Source organism: Poeciliopsis prolifica, unplaced genomic scaffold (assembly GCF_027474105.1).
Source record: "Poeciliopsis prolifica strain line A6 unplaced genomic scaffold, Auburn_PproV2 SCAFFOLD004, whole genome shotgun sequence".
NCBI lineage: Eukaryota > Metazoa > Chordata > Actinopteri > Cyprinodontiformes > Poeciliidae > Poeciliopsis > Poeciliopsis prolifica.
Window position 1 is genome coordinate 2,318,345 of NW_026562379.1, and position 18,834 is coordinate 2,337,178.

Consider the following 18,834-nt stretch of genomic DNA (forward strand, 5'->3'; position numbering starts at 1 on the left):
CTCATCTCCAACTTGAACGTCTTCTCAAAGGTCAACAACGTAAAAAATAAAAAAAAGCAGGACACACAAATCCAGATTTTTTTTTCCTTTTATTATATCGCAAACAAGAATGACATCCAGGTATTGTTAACAGTTTGCTGTGTGAAGAGTGAGACCATAGTGGCAAAAACATCATGAGCTCTCCTGTAAGGAGCTTATTGTGCAGTCTGAAGCCCTCCGACGTGGTTCGACCTGCAGCTCAGAGGGCACAGAGACCTGCGGCTGGCGGACGACCTGCAGGCTTTCAAAAGGTCGCCTGTCGGTCGCTTCGCACCGAGCCACGGCAGCACAGAGATTGCTTAGGACCTGCGAATGGCAAAACTGGATTTTCCTGTTTTCCCAAAACACTTGCATAAAACATCGTCAGCATCAGCTGTTTTAGAGGGGATTGTTGTCTTACTGACTTCTAATTAGGAAATAAAAGAGAGCACACATCAGCCCGACCTCTGGATGACCAACTTCCTGGGATAAAACCAAGGAAGGGAAAAACATTTCTCATCTTTTATGTGAAGGTCTGGCATGTCATAGCGTGATCTGGAGGAGAACTCCCATATCCAAAAGGAAGTAACAAAAACGAGGTTCTTTTTTTTTTTTACCCCCAGAGAAGAACCAGATTGTACGGACAAACGTCTTAATTTTTGGCTTCAGCTTGCACATTTAACACATCGTGCCGAATTGAACTACAAACCCAACTGCTTCTCTCTTCACCACATGTTGAACAGAGAAAACAGCAAATCAAAGGGAGTAAGGAGAGTAAAATTACCTGCAAGAGATCATTTGTCCTTTGGGGGCATACTTAGTCTGCCACAATCCGGCTGCATATACAGAAAAATACAAAAAAAAACAACAAAAAGAAAACAGAATCACACAATCAACCTTTCTACAAACCAAACGACAGAGCTGTCTGAACGCAACAAGCCAGTCAGAGACCAATCATTTTAGGAAGGAGAGAGCACACACATCAGTCCATCTGTGCTTACTTTTTTTTTTAAGTTTCCAGGTCAAAAAAATTAAAATAAATTGGTAAATCAGCACAAATCATCAAGCTCCCACATTACAGTTACTTCAATCAATGAAATCGATTCAATAAGAAGGCTTTGGATTTTCCGACAGCTCTGCGTCCGGATGCAGGTCTCGCATGCAGCTGCGCTACATCGACCGGTCACGAAAGGCTCACGACGGCCACTTCAGCGAAAGCAGCGGATCATCACGTCCAGCACACAGAACGAGGAGGGAAACGCGCCAAAGAAGTAGCAACAAGTCAAGCGGTGCGGCTCCTTAATTAGCAGAGGAACGGCGCAGGAATGGAGAGGCTCGTCAGAAACTAGAGGCTTATACTCGTCTCAACATCATTAAACTTTTAACAGCATCTTTAGCGAAAAAGGGGAGATGAGCAGGATTGATGAAAACACCTTGAAGGACAAAGTTAGAGAGAAAATGTTTGGAAGAGTGGAATGGCTTCCTTTTCAGTCTGGATGTTTAAGGAAAGCCACTCAGCTCATTTGTGTGAATGGGCTGTGGTCCAAGGGGCTTTCACAGCCAAATCTCATATGTACAAATTTATATTTCCTATTTCTTTTTTTTTTTGTTTCTCAAAATCATTCTTAATCTTAAGAATTTATTCAAAAATTAAAGATCTTTGCACGTCTCATCAAACCGGGGAGCTGGGCTTTGCGTTAATGATCATGCCTTCATTTCTCTTCCTGCACATTTAAACGTTTTGTGATTACTTCCTAACCCATAGGACAGCACCTCTTTCAGCATACTTTCCAACTCTGCTTTTGCTGAGTGATTAAAAAGAAATAGAAAAAAAAGAGAGACAATAAAACTCAGCTGAAAACAAGCTACAAAAAGCAAGCCCACCCAGATCTTCAAGGTGTGATTCATGGACTCTGCTCAGGTGCTGCACAAAGCTTTGCACTGCGACTTCAAAAAAGCCACTTATTCATCTAAAGCCCAGCAGCGGTTTATGTGGTCCCCCTAAGAGAAGAGTACAAAGCTGTTCAAGCCCCCCAGGTCCAAGGACGACAGTATGAAACATTCGTATATATTTATATGTATATATATATACACAGCTGTTAAAACGTTACCTAGCTCCACATGTAGAGAAATGGTACGCACACTCGAGAAGAGACGTTATAAAGCTACAGATTAGGTCAATAACAACGCCCCACCGGACATCTCTTTGCATCATAATTTGCTGCCTCATTTCTCAAACCAAGCTAGGCACCGACAGACTACAACAGTGAAGGAGAGGAAACAACGGGGGAAAAAAAAAACTAAATAAAAAAATAGACAAAATAAATCTTACACATAAAGACACTGTCATTTCTTAAATTATCAGTTTTTAGTGCCCTACGTTTTTTTTTTTTGTTTAGCTTTTTTTTCTTCTTCTTTTTTACACCATCTGCCTTAAGTTGGTCGGTAAGGCTGCAGGAACAGACGCTCAGCCCCGTCGTGTTAAACCTATGGTACTTCTAGACAACGTTATGTATGCAAATTTACAGTATACAATTTTGGATTACCATGCAAGAATACTTTTTTTTTGTGTGTAACATTTAATAGCTCGATCTACATCCAGGAATAATTTACATAGAAGGACAAGAGGTTATCGGACCAGAGAGCGCTAAGGGAGGATAACCGCGGAGGTGAGTGCAGCCGGGAGGAGGCGAACATGTGCGTGGGGGACGAGGTGAGGTGGAGGGGGTGGAGGGGAGTAAAAGGCGGGGAATTGAAGGGGAGGGGATTCAGAGGAGCATCAGGGGTTGGCGGTCCAGTCCTCCCAGGTCCAAATCAGCGACACTCCCATACTTTTACTGTTTGATCTACGCTGCCAGTGACCACGAAGGGCGCAGCCTTGTGGAAATCTAGAAAACAAAGAAGAAGGACTTTCAAAATAAAGCACACAAACAGAAACTAATGCAGCAAGACATAGGAGAATATTTCTCTTCAAAATAAAATGAACATGATTGAAAACGCTTGCTGTACCACAATAGATTGATGATCACAAAGGTGTTTTGAGAAAAAAAAATTCTATATCCCACTTATTAGCATAGAGTAACATGGTGCAGCTCCTCTCCCACTTGTTGCTGAGCACTGCTGGTCAGCTAGCTGCAATAAGTACGCTTTTTACCCTCTTACAAGAGACAAAAAAAAGTTACATTTTACAGACAGGGATCTGCAAAATAAAGTAAATGCAGAGCCGAATATTTTTGATATCTTTTGGGTCAACCAAGATTTGGGAACAACTGCACAAAAATAACACATAAAAGGTCACATGTTTAAGAGGTCAAAGTGCAGCTTACCCAGAGAGGTAACAAAGTGTTCATGGGCACTCAGGGTTTTCATGCAGCGCTTGTTCTTGTAGTCCCAGATCCTTAAGGTCTTGTCATCCGCACAGCTCACTATAAACTTTCCTCCAGGGTGGAAGAGGATGCCACGCACCCAGTTATCATGTCCAACCTGAGAGACAGACAAAGGCTGATGTAGCTCCACCTAAATTCATCATGTTCATGAAGAAAAGCATTCTTCCTCCATGTTTTTTTTTTTTATATGCATCTTTATTGTTAGAACAAGGCGACCCTTACCAGTGTCATAAGGCACATCCCAGTGCTTACGTCCCACATTTTTATAGTTTTGTCTCTGGAGCCAGACAGCAGAAAAGGCCCGGGCTTTCCACTCTTCTTGGTCTGCATAAACACAAAATCACAAAAAGAAAAAAAAAAAAAAAAGTCAGTCATGTGAGTTGTTCATTGTTCTCCACCAAAAGATAGAGAAAAGTTTACTTTCAAACAAGATTAGCCATCAACTTTAAATTAAAAACTTCAGGATCTAAACTCAACAACAACTGGAGGACCACTGTCCTGCAACTTTTAGATGTGCCTCTGCTGCACCACACGGTAAACATGGTGGTGGTTGCATGATGCTCTGGGACAAAAGTGAAAGATTTGAACACACATCGTCTTAGAGAATTGCACAGAACAATGTCCAACAATTTTTGTTTTTCCTATGGAAAAGTGGCAGAGACACAACTTAAGAGTTTAAGAACTTCTATGCAACTCAACAGAAAGAAAGCTTATTTATATAATTCATTTGTAGCAGACTGAATCTAAAAGTGTGCCAACTCAACCCTACCACTGTACTGAATCGAAGGTGTTGCAAAGAAAAAAACATCTTCCAAGCAAGAGAGCACATGTCGGTCTGGAACAACTGCTGCAAGTAAAACACTATTTTAATCCACCGAGGTTACAATTGGACACACTGCAGATCACAAGGCATGATGAGGAGCCTGATCTGACCATCGGCCCTGAGGTTCTTCTCTCAGTCCTTCCCAACACCACCTTCATTCCCAGCTGCTGGCTTCATGTGGAAATCGGTCTCAGCAGCGGTGACGTTACACGCTCTGCCGACGTGTCATTGATCGCAGAGGAAGAACGCAGGCGGTCTGAATGCGACACAGTGTGAAAACGTCACTGCGTCTCGGGACTCGACCATCAGTTTACCTCTTGGATCTGCCTTAACTCGACGAGCCCAAACGGTTTCAGGAGGTGATTGGAGCACAAGGCTGGATAAAGATTGTCTGATATCTCTGCCAATTAACCACTGAGATGATAGTATGTCTTGTAAACGTGTTTCTAGCAGCACCGATTCACCACTCTAATCTCATACTGGCTGCTTTGTCTTCTCTCCCACCATCTGACAAGCCCCTGCCCAAGCAGACGCCGTTAAATGCAACGTGAGCCGCAAAGCTAATAAAGGACAGGTTGCACCAGCTTATTCAAAACAGATGAACAACAACCAGCTAATGGCTGCGACCAATGATTAATCTAATCAAACTGTTAAAAAACTTGTGCAAATTTTTCATTTAAGCCCATTTTACACATTACAAATACAAAGAAATAATTACATTTCCGTATTAAATAAGAAAAAGACAATTTATTGCGTACATAGCAATAACTTGGCATTCCTTTAGAGAATGCTTGATCATCTGAAGCAAAGAAAGCATCTCCTGCTCCAGGGTATTTCAAACATCAGCATGTCAAAAGCTCAGCACAACCCCAACCTTTGACCTGACAACATACGGCGTAAGGCTGATCTGTTCATAAATCTCTGGATGAACTGATTAATTGGGCAGCAGAAGATGCTTAATGGGAGTTTTTTTTTTTTTTTTAAATCAGGTGAAGCTAAAACTTCACCTGAAGTGAAGTACTCAGAACTCCTCACTTTGAGGAGTTCTGAGTACAGCACATTTACAGGCAGGTTTTTTATCATGTAGATCTTAAAAGCAAAATGAATATATTTTTGTACAATTTTGGCTTAATTACTACTCTGAAAATGTTGATCTTTCTGCAACTGCAAAAATTATCAACTAGATTCGTTGACAATTATTTCAGTAATCGGTTAACTGTTTCAGCCCTGAACCAGCTCGTCACCTCAGAGCCTGTGGCGTCTAGGATGGTGGGGTGTGCACTCTCTGGAGCCCAGGAGATGCACTCCACCACATGTTCGTGCTCCCGCAGCTCCGCCTTGCATTCTTTGGTGGCCACGACCCAAACACGGACCGTCTGATCGTTGGAGCAGCTGGCGATCAGCGTGCCGTCCTGGTTGGGCCGCACCATACGAACCCACTCCCTGTGGCCCGTGAAGGTCTTCACACAGTATCTATTGGGGAGGAAATTATTGATGTTAGATCATCAAAGTCAGTAAAAAGCACAAAAATTATGTGATTCTTTTGTGCTTGTAATGATTTGTGGATGTTTTGTTTCGTTTTTTTCATACCCAGTTGCCACCTCCCACATTTTAATGGTTTTGTCCCTGGAGGCAGAAACAATGTGATCTCCATTGGGCATGATGGCTACAGATGAAACATTGTGGTCATGTCCTAAAAAACAAAAAACAAACAATAAAATCAACTATCAGCAAGAAACAGGAACATTTAAAACAATAAATCTACTTAGAGCTTTGCTGAGCAGTATTTCTAAATAATGTGTTAATTTTCTGTGCTGCAAAGCCAATTGGTGTGGTCGTAATTAGGCAATTAAATGACTAACCAGGCAGACTTTTTTTTTTCCCTACAGAGAATAAGAGATGCCTATTTAACTAGACGCTGAGCCGTATTTAAGCTGCTAAACTGATGAGGAAGACAGTAAGTATGTCCTAAAAGGCCAGCTCAAGCGTGTGAGTGTGTGTGAGTGCTCACACATGCCGTGAGTGTGTGATATAAAGGGGCAGCTACACAGAAAATGTGCTCTGCTGCTAAAGATGATAATTACACTGCTGTCCAAATAGCAGCAATCCACTTCACCAGTTGGCCTTGTTGGTTTTGTTTTATTAAACAGAAGAATTGGTGGACAGTAGATTAACGAATGAAACCATCCAGCAGACTCTGGATGATTGATTTGTATGGAAATCAGGTTAAAACCCAGTAAATATCTGCAGAAGTGAGTCGCCAGCTCATTTACAGCAACATAAATCTGCTGCTCACTTCAACAAAATACATGATAACATCGAGAAATGTTACAATGGTTTCTGCTTGAACATCAAAACGGTTCAGTACCTTCATTCATATTCACACCATTGATTCTTAGGCAGTTATTAATGGGCACCTTTAGTAAGTGTTAGAAGCAACTTAGCATGCACTGTATTTGAGCAAGACCATGTAAACTACTCTGCCTCAATTCATTTCAGCTGTTAAAAGGTGAACCAAGCAAGGATCTCTATAAACAAGGGTGCATTCCCACCAGGCCTTCCAGTCAGCTTTAATCAAACTCTTGTTCATTTGCCTAGAAAGTTGGGTTCATTTGAGGAGCTGTCATTGCACAACCGGACTCTGATGCAGATAAAACAAAAACAAACAAACAAAAAAAAAAAACTTTCCCAAAACCGGTTAAATCGGCTCAGTTAAAGTGAACTCTGGTCCGCTTGGTCACATTTGCATTCAAGTCACACTGGAGACGGCGCCACAAACAGGAAGTGGACTACAGCCCAGGTCATTCAGGATAAATACAACAGTCATTTTTCTATCTGGAGTCGTTTCTCCAGATACAGAAATACTTTTTTGTCTTTCACAAAAGACAAAAGTAAAGTCCGACAGCCACCAAAATTTGACGGCACTCCGTTTTTGTTGACATTTCGTGATGAAGGAAGTTGTGCTCTGCACCTTCTTCAGAGGTTTTGCTGTCGATGGCTTCAGCGGTTCTTGGTGCAGCGCCTCCACAGGTGAAGGGGTGAACAGGTGATTTCTGGACATTGAAGTGGTTACATTTTTGTTTTACAAAGCCAATAAAATGGAAGCTGGTGAAAATTCTCCTTTAAAGGTTTTCTGGGTCCAATCCACTGGTAGGAGGGAAGAGCCAGAACTGGAGGGATTATTCATCCCATCCGGCCTGGAAACACCTGGGTGAATGTCACTGGGGAGAACCGCTGCCCCAGCAACCCAATCTCCGATAAGTTGAAGACAACAGGTGATAGATGTAGGGTAGAAATTCTGACCCGTCTCTTTACTGACATTATGGACACACTGGCTTCACTGGACTGAGGTTATGTGCTCACAAATACAAAACTGTGTGTACACCAAGAGATGTATTGTTTCATAATCTGAATAAAGCGAACTGGAGCCTTGAAGAGAAACAACACATGATCAATGCTTAATCAGGATGGAAATCCCACAAACTGATCATCCCTGTAAACGCAGTGAAGTCACACTTTGGATGGCATCTGTTGTGACCGTCAGCTCGTTTTGAAGTGACAACAAACAGCCTCTGTGCCACCTGAACACGATGTTCAAGTCAAACAACATTTAGTCAGCAGTGACCTGGAAACAACAGCACTGTGTGCACAGAGAGTGGAGACGGCTGCTTCGTCCTCTCACCATGCATGGTCCTGATGCACTCGAAGCCTTGGAAGTCCCACAGTTTGATAGTCATGTCTGCAGAGCAGGATGCCAGCAGCTTGCCAGTCTGGTCGAATGAGATGTCCTGAACAGAATCTGTGTGTCCTTTCAGTGTGCGTTCAAAGTCTCCTGTCTCGTAGTCCCACACCTGCACACACAGTATGCGTTGATTTGAATTAATTCGATTCATAAATGTTTTTTCGATTCCTAATGAAAATGCAAAAGGCAACACGCAAATTAGACAGCCACAAAAGTCAGTCGCAGAAATCTTTTCAACCACTAATGTCATCATTTTCTGAGCTTTGTTCACTAGTGCGGAGGAGTTCAAATTTATATATCAAGAAACTAATCAACTGCAATTTAATGTGTATTTTGGGTAAATTAATGTAAAACAAATCAGTTTGTTATCATTAAAGAAGTGCCTGATAAAAGCCAGCAGACCGTTTGTTGTGCTAAGTCTGGCACCGCCAACTGGACTGCAGACACAATATGGTGTGAACAGAGGAGAGTCATATTCTTTAGCCTGAGAGAGCCGTTCAGTCTGTGGCTTTTGAGCAGACAGACGGTTTGTCACAGGATAAACCTTCCTCTGGTCTCTCTTGGGGTGAGGGGGTTTTGGGCAGACGGAAACAGGAGATGCCCCCCCGTCCCTTGTAGCGCTCTCTCTGAAGGAAGCTGCAGATGGCCAAGAGGTGCAAAGAGCAGAGGGGGGAAATGTGTTTGTACTGCACATTGCATTATTCATCAGTAGCTTCTGAGCTATAAAAGCTCTGCCTGTAAAGCTGTACTTTCTTAAAAATGTCTATTACAAGAGAAGAAATGGCTTTCATCTTTACAATTAAAAAAAATTTCAATTTGCTTTTTATGGAATACAAACTAAGTTAGATTATGTTGCTCAAATGCCTCTTAACAGATCTCAGGGGCGCCGTAAAGGGGGGAAAGTTAGGACCGAGAGGGGCCTGCCCTAAAATTATTATTTTTCTTCATAGAAATAGGAAAAAAAATTGGCGCCCTGTCGATTACAAACCCATCTGGATCTAAATGAAATGGTTCGTTCCTGCTTGGCGCACTTGACGTCAGTCGAAGACAAGAAAGACGTTCATGTAATGTTGTGCCATCTTGGTAAATTCAAGGGATTTCCAAGTTAATAAAACTTACATTTAAATAAAACTGTTTCAACAGGAAGTAATGTGTTGCAAGCTTTTATGTTTGTAGGTCAGTTTGTTACCTGTAGAGTGAACTAATTAAGCAGTACTATTCCTTTAATCTCGCTATTCTAGCTCAGGGAAGCCAACAAGTGTTTTTCAGTCCGTTTCTAAGAGAAGAAGTCTGTGTGTTTGAAAATGTAATAGAGCTCTTAAGGTGGAAAGTAGGACACAGTCAGGTCTAACAACAGGGGGAAAAGGTAAGCAGAGAAAGACGAGTAGAGAAGCAGGGCTGATTTCGTAATTTAGAGTCAGAGCCTGACTGCTCCTAGGGGACGGATAGCTGAAGGTGGGCACTCATGGTGGGACGGTTAATGGTTTAAGTGGAAGATAAATTAGCCAGGATGCTGAGAGGCAGGGTGTGGAGGGGGGGATCACTGTGCCAAAACGCTGAGGAAAAGATCCCTGCTGTGTGGGTGTAGGCTAGTAGGAAACGTACAAGTGTCTATTATTGTCTCATGAATAATAGATGCATAACAAACAGCTCAGCAGAGTATTGGGATTGTGCAGCGAGCCAGTGGAGGGATGCTGCAGCAAAGGGTGCCCAGAGGCAGGTTGACGGAGTTATATATGGATTCTACAGATGTCTGGAGAGAGATCTTTGATTCAGAGTGCATGCAGAGGGGGAGAAAAGGCTGAAGGGAATGCAGTGGAGGTGAAATAACAGGAGGAACGACCAGCTACATTTAACCGAATGTTAGCTTCTGTGGAAAAGAAATGAGACAAAATGAAAATAGAGCCAAGAGTTAAGAATGCTTCTGAAACCACAGTATACATTTAAAAGTGTCCTCTACTGCAAACGTCCTAAACTAAAAGACATTAGCATTTCTAAATAGCATCCATACAGAGCAACAGCTGTGCCATCTGCACAAGATGGGAGAGAAAGGCTTGTGAATTATTCCTTTAGCAAAATATGGGATGCAACCTATTTACAGAACATTAACTCAGTCTAATATAAATGCTGTCAAAAGAAAATATATTTGCTGTAATTAGATATAAATTGAGATGTAAAAAAAAAAATTACATTTCACCCATCCATAACATAGTTAACATCTGAGAACTACATTATAGTCATGCTGTAGGATGTTGTTGAAATTAACTTGATGGAGAAATGTTCATATGAAAATGATTTACGTAAAAACAGGAAGAAAAAACGTAAAATCCTACAATTTGCCATTTCTAAAAACGTACAAAAACCCCCCACAGTAGGCAGACTTCTCCGACAATGACCACTGTTGTATCACTGTGTATGGCTTGTGCTGCCATATGGAATGTGTTGACCATATCGAGTCAGAGTAAATATCTGCTTCAAGAGCGAAATAATGGCAGGAGTTTCTTCCATCAGGCCAAAATCCTTAACACATTGCATTTCACAGTGTTCATTTCAAATGGAAAGGTCATTTGTTATGAACTGCAACCAAGCAGTTTTCAACGCAAATTACTAATGAAAATAACTGTTTAATACGACTGTGAAGATCCCTAATCACCACAGACATCTTTAAGACAGCAGCTGTTTCAACATGGCAGAAGTTTTCTTTTGTCTTTGTACATTTATAATATCATTGTAGCTGGAAAACTATTCTTTAAGTTGCACAGAGTCTTCCTGCATCCAAGAAATTTATTAGTAAAAGTGTTCTGAGTCCCAATCAAGGCACTTTGAAATGATTACCATGTCAGAGTTCTGGCCTTTTCTTATCAATCAGCATTTCTCACTTTTCCAGTGACACCAACAGGCTGCTTTGTGAATTGTCTGTCATGTGACCTGGTGAACACTGTGGATCAGAACTCTGCAACGGAAACGGACTAAAAGTTGTGAAGATCATGCTCTTTATGCAGAAGAAAATGAAATATTGTTCCCAAAATCTTGTTGAAAGCCAGATAGGAAAGCCTGCAACGTTCTCAACTTCACTGCAGACTCTGATAAGTGACATCCAGCCACCAATCACAAAGAAGAATACTGGGGAATCGTACTGTGCTACTTTATTATACCTTCATGCCCTGTACATGCTTAAAAAAAAAAACTATAGCTTCGATTTTATGAACTAATGTAGTATCAGACAAATAGACATTACAGGACAAAATGTTCTTGTCTGGTCACTCCCAGTCATTACCTTTTAACAAACCACTTAAAACGCTGAATTTTCCCTTTGATATTTGCAGAATCCTCTCCTGGCAGGGGCACTGACCTTTATTGTCGCGTCCTCAGAGGCCGACACCATGACGCTGAAGACTGGGTGGAAGATGACGCGGGTGACGGGGTTGCGGTGGCCGCTCAGCGCGTATCTTTCAGGCGGACGCGGGATCCACTCTTTGGGGTCACGCTTCTGACTTACTGGTCCACCCAGGGTGATTTCCTCTTTAGCTTCGTTCAGCTTCGATTCAAGCTCCATCACCTGTCCAGAGTTCACAGCATTACAGGAAAATTCATTTAAAACAAACTACAAAAAAGGGAAAGTATGTTTCGTTATCAAGGTCAAGCTTCAGCTTTTACCTAACATATTATTTAAACTTGTGTCAGTGATTTATTATTTTTTTTTTTTAGTACCGTGTTCAGCTGTAATGTCACGAACTGTTCACAAGACTGTAATCCCCACAAGCATTCTTTGAGGAGGAAAAACACCCCACAAACCTTCTTTTGTAATCTGATGACTGAGGTCCATTTCTTTTCCAAAAGGCCAGCGTACTTCTTATCCAGTTCTTCATTCTGTACAGGAACAAGAGGATATCGGACACAAAGAAAGCCAATCAAAGTCTTGAGCTCAGCATAATCAGTGGGGCCTAAGGAACGGGGGCCAGCTGGAGTGGCATGTTGAGGTCTGCAGCTATAGCAAAAGGGAACAGGGAATTATTTACACACCACACACAGACTGAGGCTGGCTTCCAGACTCTGCCATCCTACTGTACACCACACACACTTATACTACACACACACACACACACACACTGAGGGACTAGTCCTAATCCTTCTCACACAAGCTAATCTCTTGCAGAAAGGCTTAGGCAGCTTACTGCCACACAGCCGGGACAGAGGCAGCGGTGGAAGTTAACTTGTAGCAGCGCTGGCAGACAAGTCTGATTCCACCTGCAGGCTAACACCCTGAGCTGGTCACTAGCTGTGGCCTTTGTTGACCAATTTTGCTACGTGTCCATCAAAATTTTAAATTGTGTTCAAAACAACAAGGTTTGCTTTGCTGCTTCAGGCACTTTGATTTCAGAGTTCCTTTGAGGAAAGACGAGTCCAAGTCGAAAACATTGAGGAAATTTGGCTAAAATGAGCCGAGCAAATGACCAAAAAAATGTTTCAGTTTTTATAAAAGCGACAAAGTGAGAGGCTTCAAGTGAAAACAAATCAAAACATTTACTCTGTAACGTTGACCTTTACTTTTATACATCTTCAACTAGATCTCCATTTGCAGTGGATTGAGAAATCCAGTGATTCAACACTTGGCCAGCGTTGACCAGTGATCAGCCTGTTGTGGGCCGTTCAACTTCACTGAGAAGGAACATTTTAAAAAGCAGTTTGATTTTGTCTAATTGAAGAAGCCACTTCTAATGGTCTCAAAAGAGTATTTTTAGATATCTACTTGTTAGACAGGGAATACACTAAGACTGCTAGTAATGCTAACAGCGCTCATCACTAGATGCCGATGCTAAAGACTGCTTAAAGCTCAACCTCAGCACTCTCATGCTGATTTTGTTCTGAAATGACAGAGAAATCCAGTTTAGCTGTAGTGCTTTGTAAGACCTCACCTTTGGTCCCACTATAAATCACTAATGATTGATCCCAAACAGGCTTTAAAGGGCATCTCTAGAGACTTAGAATAAAACATGAATTATCTAACAAAACTTCTGACAGCAAATTTAAGCTTTTTCATCTCAAATACCAGTTTGGGGAGTCTTATTTTTTTATCTTACCTGGATATTACGATTCGGTTCTTTTGGTATTTTAATGTGTTAAAAACCACATTAAAACGTTAGTGTCCGTCATTCCTTTTAGTGGAGTTTTATTTGCTCAGACAGCCATATCCCATAACTTGAAGGATTTTAATGCAGTTGCAGCTTTCTGATGATGGGGAGTCGGTTCTCTAATGTCTCATTTCCACTGTGCGGTAAGTTGTAGTTCAGTATGCCGTCTCATGGTTCATCGCATTCAGGAAAACATTTCCACCACATGTTAAACTCTGACTTGGCGGAGAGGTTAAACCCAAACTCCTAACGTCGTACGACTGTGATAACAAACTGGACGCTCTTGCTCATCTCAAGCAGTGACGTTTTTCTCCTCCTCCATCAATGGACTCTTGTGTGACGCTGACAGCTCCACCCTGACTGACTTTTAGATGACAAGAGTTCTGGTCAGCACTAACCATAATCACCAATCAGAGATCTACCTCTCTAATTGGTCTTCCCTTCTCACCTTTGTGCAATACTAGGTTGCATCCAACTAATACTACAAATAAACAGGAGGTGTTGTTTTATGTTGAGCAAACAACAGATCCAGTACTTCTGCGTGTCTCTACCCATGCCTTGAGGGCGCTACAAACTATCAAAGCATCAAAAACCCACACCGACAGACAGCTACAGCGCCAGTGAGGGGGAAAATTAACATTGTGCTCCTAGTTCACAGCTACACCCTCGGCTCTAAACAAAGCAACATCATCCAGAAGATGTCTCTGTGTCTATCTAGAGCACTTTCTAATGACAGAATGGGGATTCCTCTGAAGGACCCAAACTATGAAAAGGAAAGACACATAAGGAGGGGTAATAAAGGAGGAAAAAGAAGAACAATATAAAAGAACAAGAAATTTCGTCTGGACAAGTCTTCAATCATCTAATCTTGCCATCTGCCTGGATGTTAACACACACAAAGATGCAAACTGAACCACAAGTGCCAGACAGTGCAGTCTGCCAGACGGTTGGCAATTGATGATGAACATATGTGTGTTTTCCTGTGCATGCAGGTATGTGCATTTTTCTTTCATCTAGGAAATAAAAAAAAAAATGGAGAATGACTTCCATTAATTATTTCTGCTAAAGAGACTGATAAGCCCTGACCTCAACCTGCAACTTAAGTAGCCACAAGGTGAAGGACATTTAAGTGGATACATTTTTCCCTCCAAACTAAAATATAGTAAAAAGCTTCATGATGAGGAATCAGGAATAAGGGGCTAAACCACTTGGCTGTTTGGCACGGCTCTGCTAAGGTGTGTGTGGCTCAGTGCTACAACCCAACAGGGTGCAATGATCCCCTCTGTGCCATTCATCTATTATTCAGGTTGCTTCCAAAGAGCTGCCACATGGAAAATGACTGGGAGGGAAGCAGATAAAGACACACCAGCAGAGGATCACGTGGAGGCAAGGTGAAAGACTGCTATGTGGGGCTGAAAATACGAGGCTGAGCCGACGATTGAAAGAGGATCTAAATATATTAGAAATAATTGTCATGCAATGAGCAGCCGCTACTAAAAAATTATTTTAGTTAAAGCTTTGTATTTTTCCTTTATGTTGTTCTAAAGCTATAATATCTATCATCTAAGTAACAGTCTATAAATTTTAATGAGAGCAAAGGGTAAAAATAGATCCTATTGTGATTCTAATAAAATGTTCCAATCTTTGAATATGAACATGATTACTCTCATATTAATCATGTTTGATTCTTTTTATATATGAAAAGAATCCAAGGGGGAAAAAAAAACAGATAACTACAAGAATTTTCAAATTTATTTAATCTCATTGTAATTTTGTTAATGTCAAAGGAAACACAAAAGATCAGGCTCCAAGAAAACGAGAGAGAGCAAGTCTTTCAGCAGTTCACAAGAAAGCTGGATGGAGAATATTAAATGTGCTTCTCTTCATCCTTTCAAGCTTTTAGTCTTTGTTGTGGAACATACACAACAAAGAAAAGCTGTTTTTGTAATACTAATCACTTTATTCAACAATATGCTGAAGACAATGTGAAGAAAATAAGAAATGTGAATCGTTTTACAGCTGTTGATCTCTCATAAGGTGCCATTTCATCTCTGCCCTCAATAATAGTTACCAACATCCTCTCAAGAAAGAAAAGTGTTTTTTTTTTTAACATCTTCATATATTGCAATGCTAAAACAAATTAGGATGACCTAAAATAGTCAAAGATTCACAAACCAGAGACCTGGAAGAAACCAGAAAATTCAGATCTGTGCATGTCTGGCAGCAAGAAGAACCCATAAGTTTCAGGTGAATAACAGCTTGTGTCAAGCTTGGCTACTAAAGTCCTGCTGCACCTCGCCCCCCTCCCCTCCATCACACAACTCAGGCTAATTGGGTGCAGGTGCTTCTGGTCACACTAGAGAACATGTCGACTAAGAGGAGAAATAAACGGGGAATCAAGGCATACTGTTGGTATAAATTGGTGTTGGTGCAGGGCGGATGTGTGCGAGTCCATTTTTAATCTACTCACATTATCTAATTCCGCTTCCTTCTTGAAGGTGGAGTAAGCCTCTTCGTATCCATTGGAACGTAGATAATCGGCTATTGCTCGATTTCTGAAAGAGACAAAGAGGAGCCATAATTAGTTCTCCAGATTAGCAGACTAGATAGTGGTTAAAGTGCCACGAGAAACGGCATGGTTAATGGGAAATGCATTCAGAACTGTAAAACAAAGACAGAAAATGAGCACGTTCAGCAAAAGGTGTCAGACAAAGATGCAAATTGAACATGCCCCCCACCCCACCACACACACACACAGAGGATTGGATCACTAAAGGAAATCCAAATGCTTCTGCATCCCTAAATCCAGCTGGATCTGCCTCTAGCGTCATGTACACACCCTCTCATGCTCTCTCCTGCAGATATATTTCTACCAGTTTGCCACAAATTCAGAGAGAATCTGTCGAGCTTCTGTAATGAGTTCCTACTGCTCTGGGCAAACAAGGAGAACGGACAACTCCCTGTGGTGTATATATGTGGAAAATGAAACCCAGTGTCTCTATCTCACCATCACCAACCCCACGCAGAGAAAGAAACAGACAAAAATCATTGGCAGACACAATAATCCCTGCAAACCCAGCAAGCTTCTGGCTACTGGGTAGCTGGTGCTTCTCCTTGTCAGGCTCAGGTTTACAGACAAACAAAAGCAGCACTTCGAAGACACAAAAGGTGGCGGGGATCCAAGAGGTAGGCCTGCAAATTCAAAAATGTGAAGATAGATGGACAGATAGCACAGACAATAGAGTAGGCAGGAGAACACCAGGAGAGGGGAAGCTGCCTTCGCTCTTCCTTTTTTTTTTTTAAAGTCTCGTGAGCTTCCACCTATAACACACACAAGCATTCAACACACATACACACAGGGCTTGGTTACGACTGCAGAATCAGCAGCAGTTCAATTTACCAAGAGTTATTAATGAGGCTTAAGTCACATAGTCTCAACAGGTCAGGTTTTATTCTCCATTTAATTAGTTTCTCATGAGGGTGCAGAAAAGGGAATTATTTATAGTGCTGCTTCTCCATCGACTAAAAGCGCCAAACCAAAAGGTAAAGGTTAAATTAAGAACATACAAGAAAACAAAAACTAAATACCCATTACCCCCCCCAAAAAAACACTGGCTTGTTCATGTACGTTTCCTTCAGGAAATGAATTTGAATGTTATCACTATAAAATATTGAACATAATTTCAACATATATAGTGAAATTAGAAATTATAGTAATGCTTTCTGCTTTTGTTAAAATTATTAGATCATAGATAATCAGGTAATGTAGAGATGGTAAAAAAAAAATCTTGGTCATAAAATTTATTTTTAATCATGTTGAAAATAAAAACAAATAGAAGCTTCTAATGAAAAAAGAACTTACATTTTCTAATTATTTAAGTGAAGCTGTAATATGTTCATTAGCTTGATGTAAAAATAAAAATACTAATAAAAAAGTGGTTGTGTTTGAAGCACATCTTTAGAAAATATGGTTATATTTGCAATGTGATATACACTAAAATGTAGATATTAGATTTACATTTATTGGATCACCATCACGTGAATAAGCTTTTCAGAGTCTGAACCCAAAACCAGTGAGTCTGTGTGAACTGCTGCAGTTCATACAAACAAATCAGGTGAGTGCTTCGTCATCTGATTTGTTTTGCTTGTTGAGCTCATGTTGCATCCACAGTTTGGATTTTCCTAGTTAAAAATTATCAAAATTACAATAAAGACGGTTCCTGATGTCAGATTTTCTGAAGTTAGATTTCACAAATCAGCCCCACTTTGATATTCAAAACTGTATTAAATAAATTGTGTGAATAAATTGCATTAAAAGCTGTAGGCATATGGTTTGTTACACATTAAAGCATATGACCACTGTACAACCTCAGACTTTATTCACATTCCTTTAGTGTTTGAATGCATAAAACGGATAGAAATAAACTGCCCTATGATGCTTTTCTTTCTGGTTAAAACACTAAAATCTGGTGCAAAAAACGCCTGTAATTAAACTTCACAACATTCAAAGCACAAAGTTTGTAAAGTAGCAGAAATACTTCCTCTGTGCATAATTAACTGGAACCGCAACGGATTATGAAACAAGCTGAAACATCAACAAGTCAAAGCGAAAGACGAAATATGTTCAAATTAACGCAGAAGAGGATAATATTGTCAGCAAGCTGCGAGAGAATAGTAAGGCTACAGTTCTACCATCTGTAATACAAGACATTTTTACTGAGGTCATCTCAAAATTCCCATTTTCTTTCACTCTGGTTCTTTATGAGTCATTCAGATTCATAAAAAGCTACATAACTTTCAGTCGAAGATTTCAACAGGCTTATTCTGAACAATTATTTTAGATTTTTTTTTCCAACTTGAAAATTCTGAAGCCAAAAAAAGAGAGCGCGCGAGACAACGAATACAAAAGGCATCAAAGCAAATTTTTCCCCTGCAACCCAACATTTTCCTGCCCTCCGATGTTTCCACAGACCATTAACGCCAGAAGATCCCTGACAAGCTGTCAGAGAGGCAACGCTTCGCCGTGCCAGTACGAAGAGCCACAATCTGTCGGCCCAGCCTGTGCCCCCCATGCCCTCTGGGGCAGCGTGCAGCATTAAAACCCCTTTCTTCGTACCACCAGCTGAATCCCCATGACAAGAGACCTCGTTACAGCTCAAGGTTAGCAGGAGGTTACCTGCAGCCCGCTTGCAGGCAAAAGAAGGGCCTTGGTGTTGCAGCATGTCTGAGAAAGTGTTTAAATATGTAGGAAACTGATGCAAGAAGTGAATCACAAGACGGAGGAGAGAGCCGAACAAAAAGTAGCTCTACGTCGATCTTAAAATAGCAAAAAAAAAGTTTTTATCTCATATGTAATCCACATTCAGGGACAGATCAAGAGAATGGGTTGATGTTGATGAATGTCTCATTTTTCTCCTGATGTTTCAACAACACATTAATACACCCACCTACAGAGCTAAAAGCATCGACAAGGCGCGCCCGCCGCTCCCGAAACGCTTCGTTTCCCCCTGAATGTGGCGAACGCATCCCACGTCCATCAATATGTGTTTTTGTTTTTTAAAAGACAGAACCGCCACTGATTGTATGGAAAAAAGAAAGAAAACAGAGGCAGCCAGACTGAGGTTCACTGACGGCGACAGAAGGGGAGCAAGCTAGCCGGTTTCCATGGTCACGAGCAGCTAGATGAGTCGTCAGAGAAAGATGGAGAGAAAGAGCTGCGGACAGAGATGACAC

General features: G+C 41.1%; 1 protein-coding gene across 2 annotated transcripts in view; it reads right to left on the reverse strand.

Moving 5' to 3' along the window:
- Window positions 1-70: 70 nt before the first annotated feature.
- pafah1b1a (platelet-activating factor acetylhydrolase 1b, regulatory subunit 1a) overlaps window positions 71-18,834 on the reverse strand; it is a 32,961-nt gene continuing 14,197 nt past the window's right edge. For both annotated transcript variants that reach the window (XM_055028618.1, XM_055028619.1), the window contains 9 exons: window positions 15,572-15,656; window positions 11,765-11,839; window positions 11,322-11,528; window positions 7,910-8,078; window positions 5,818-5,920; window positions 5,472-5,700; window positions 3,627-3,728; window positions 3,345-3,501; window positions 71-2,906 (listed from right to left, as the gene is read on the reverse strand). In XM_055028618.1, the coding sequence (XP_054884593.1) occupies window positions 2,833-2,906; window positions 3,345-3,501; window positions 3,627-3,728; window positions 5,472-5,700; window positions 5,818-5,920; window positions 7,910-8,078; window positions 11,322-11,528; window positions 11,765-11,839; window positions 15,572-15,656 (1,201 nt within the window). In that variant the 3' untranslated portion in view covers window positions 71-2,832. The remainder of the gene's footprint in view (window positions 2,907-3,344; window positions 3,502-3,626; window positions 3,729-5,471; window positions 5,701-5,817; window positions 5,921-7,909; window positions 8,079-11,321; window positions 11,529-11,764; window positions 11,840-15,571; window positions 15,657-18,834) is intronic.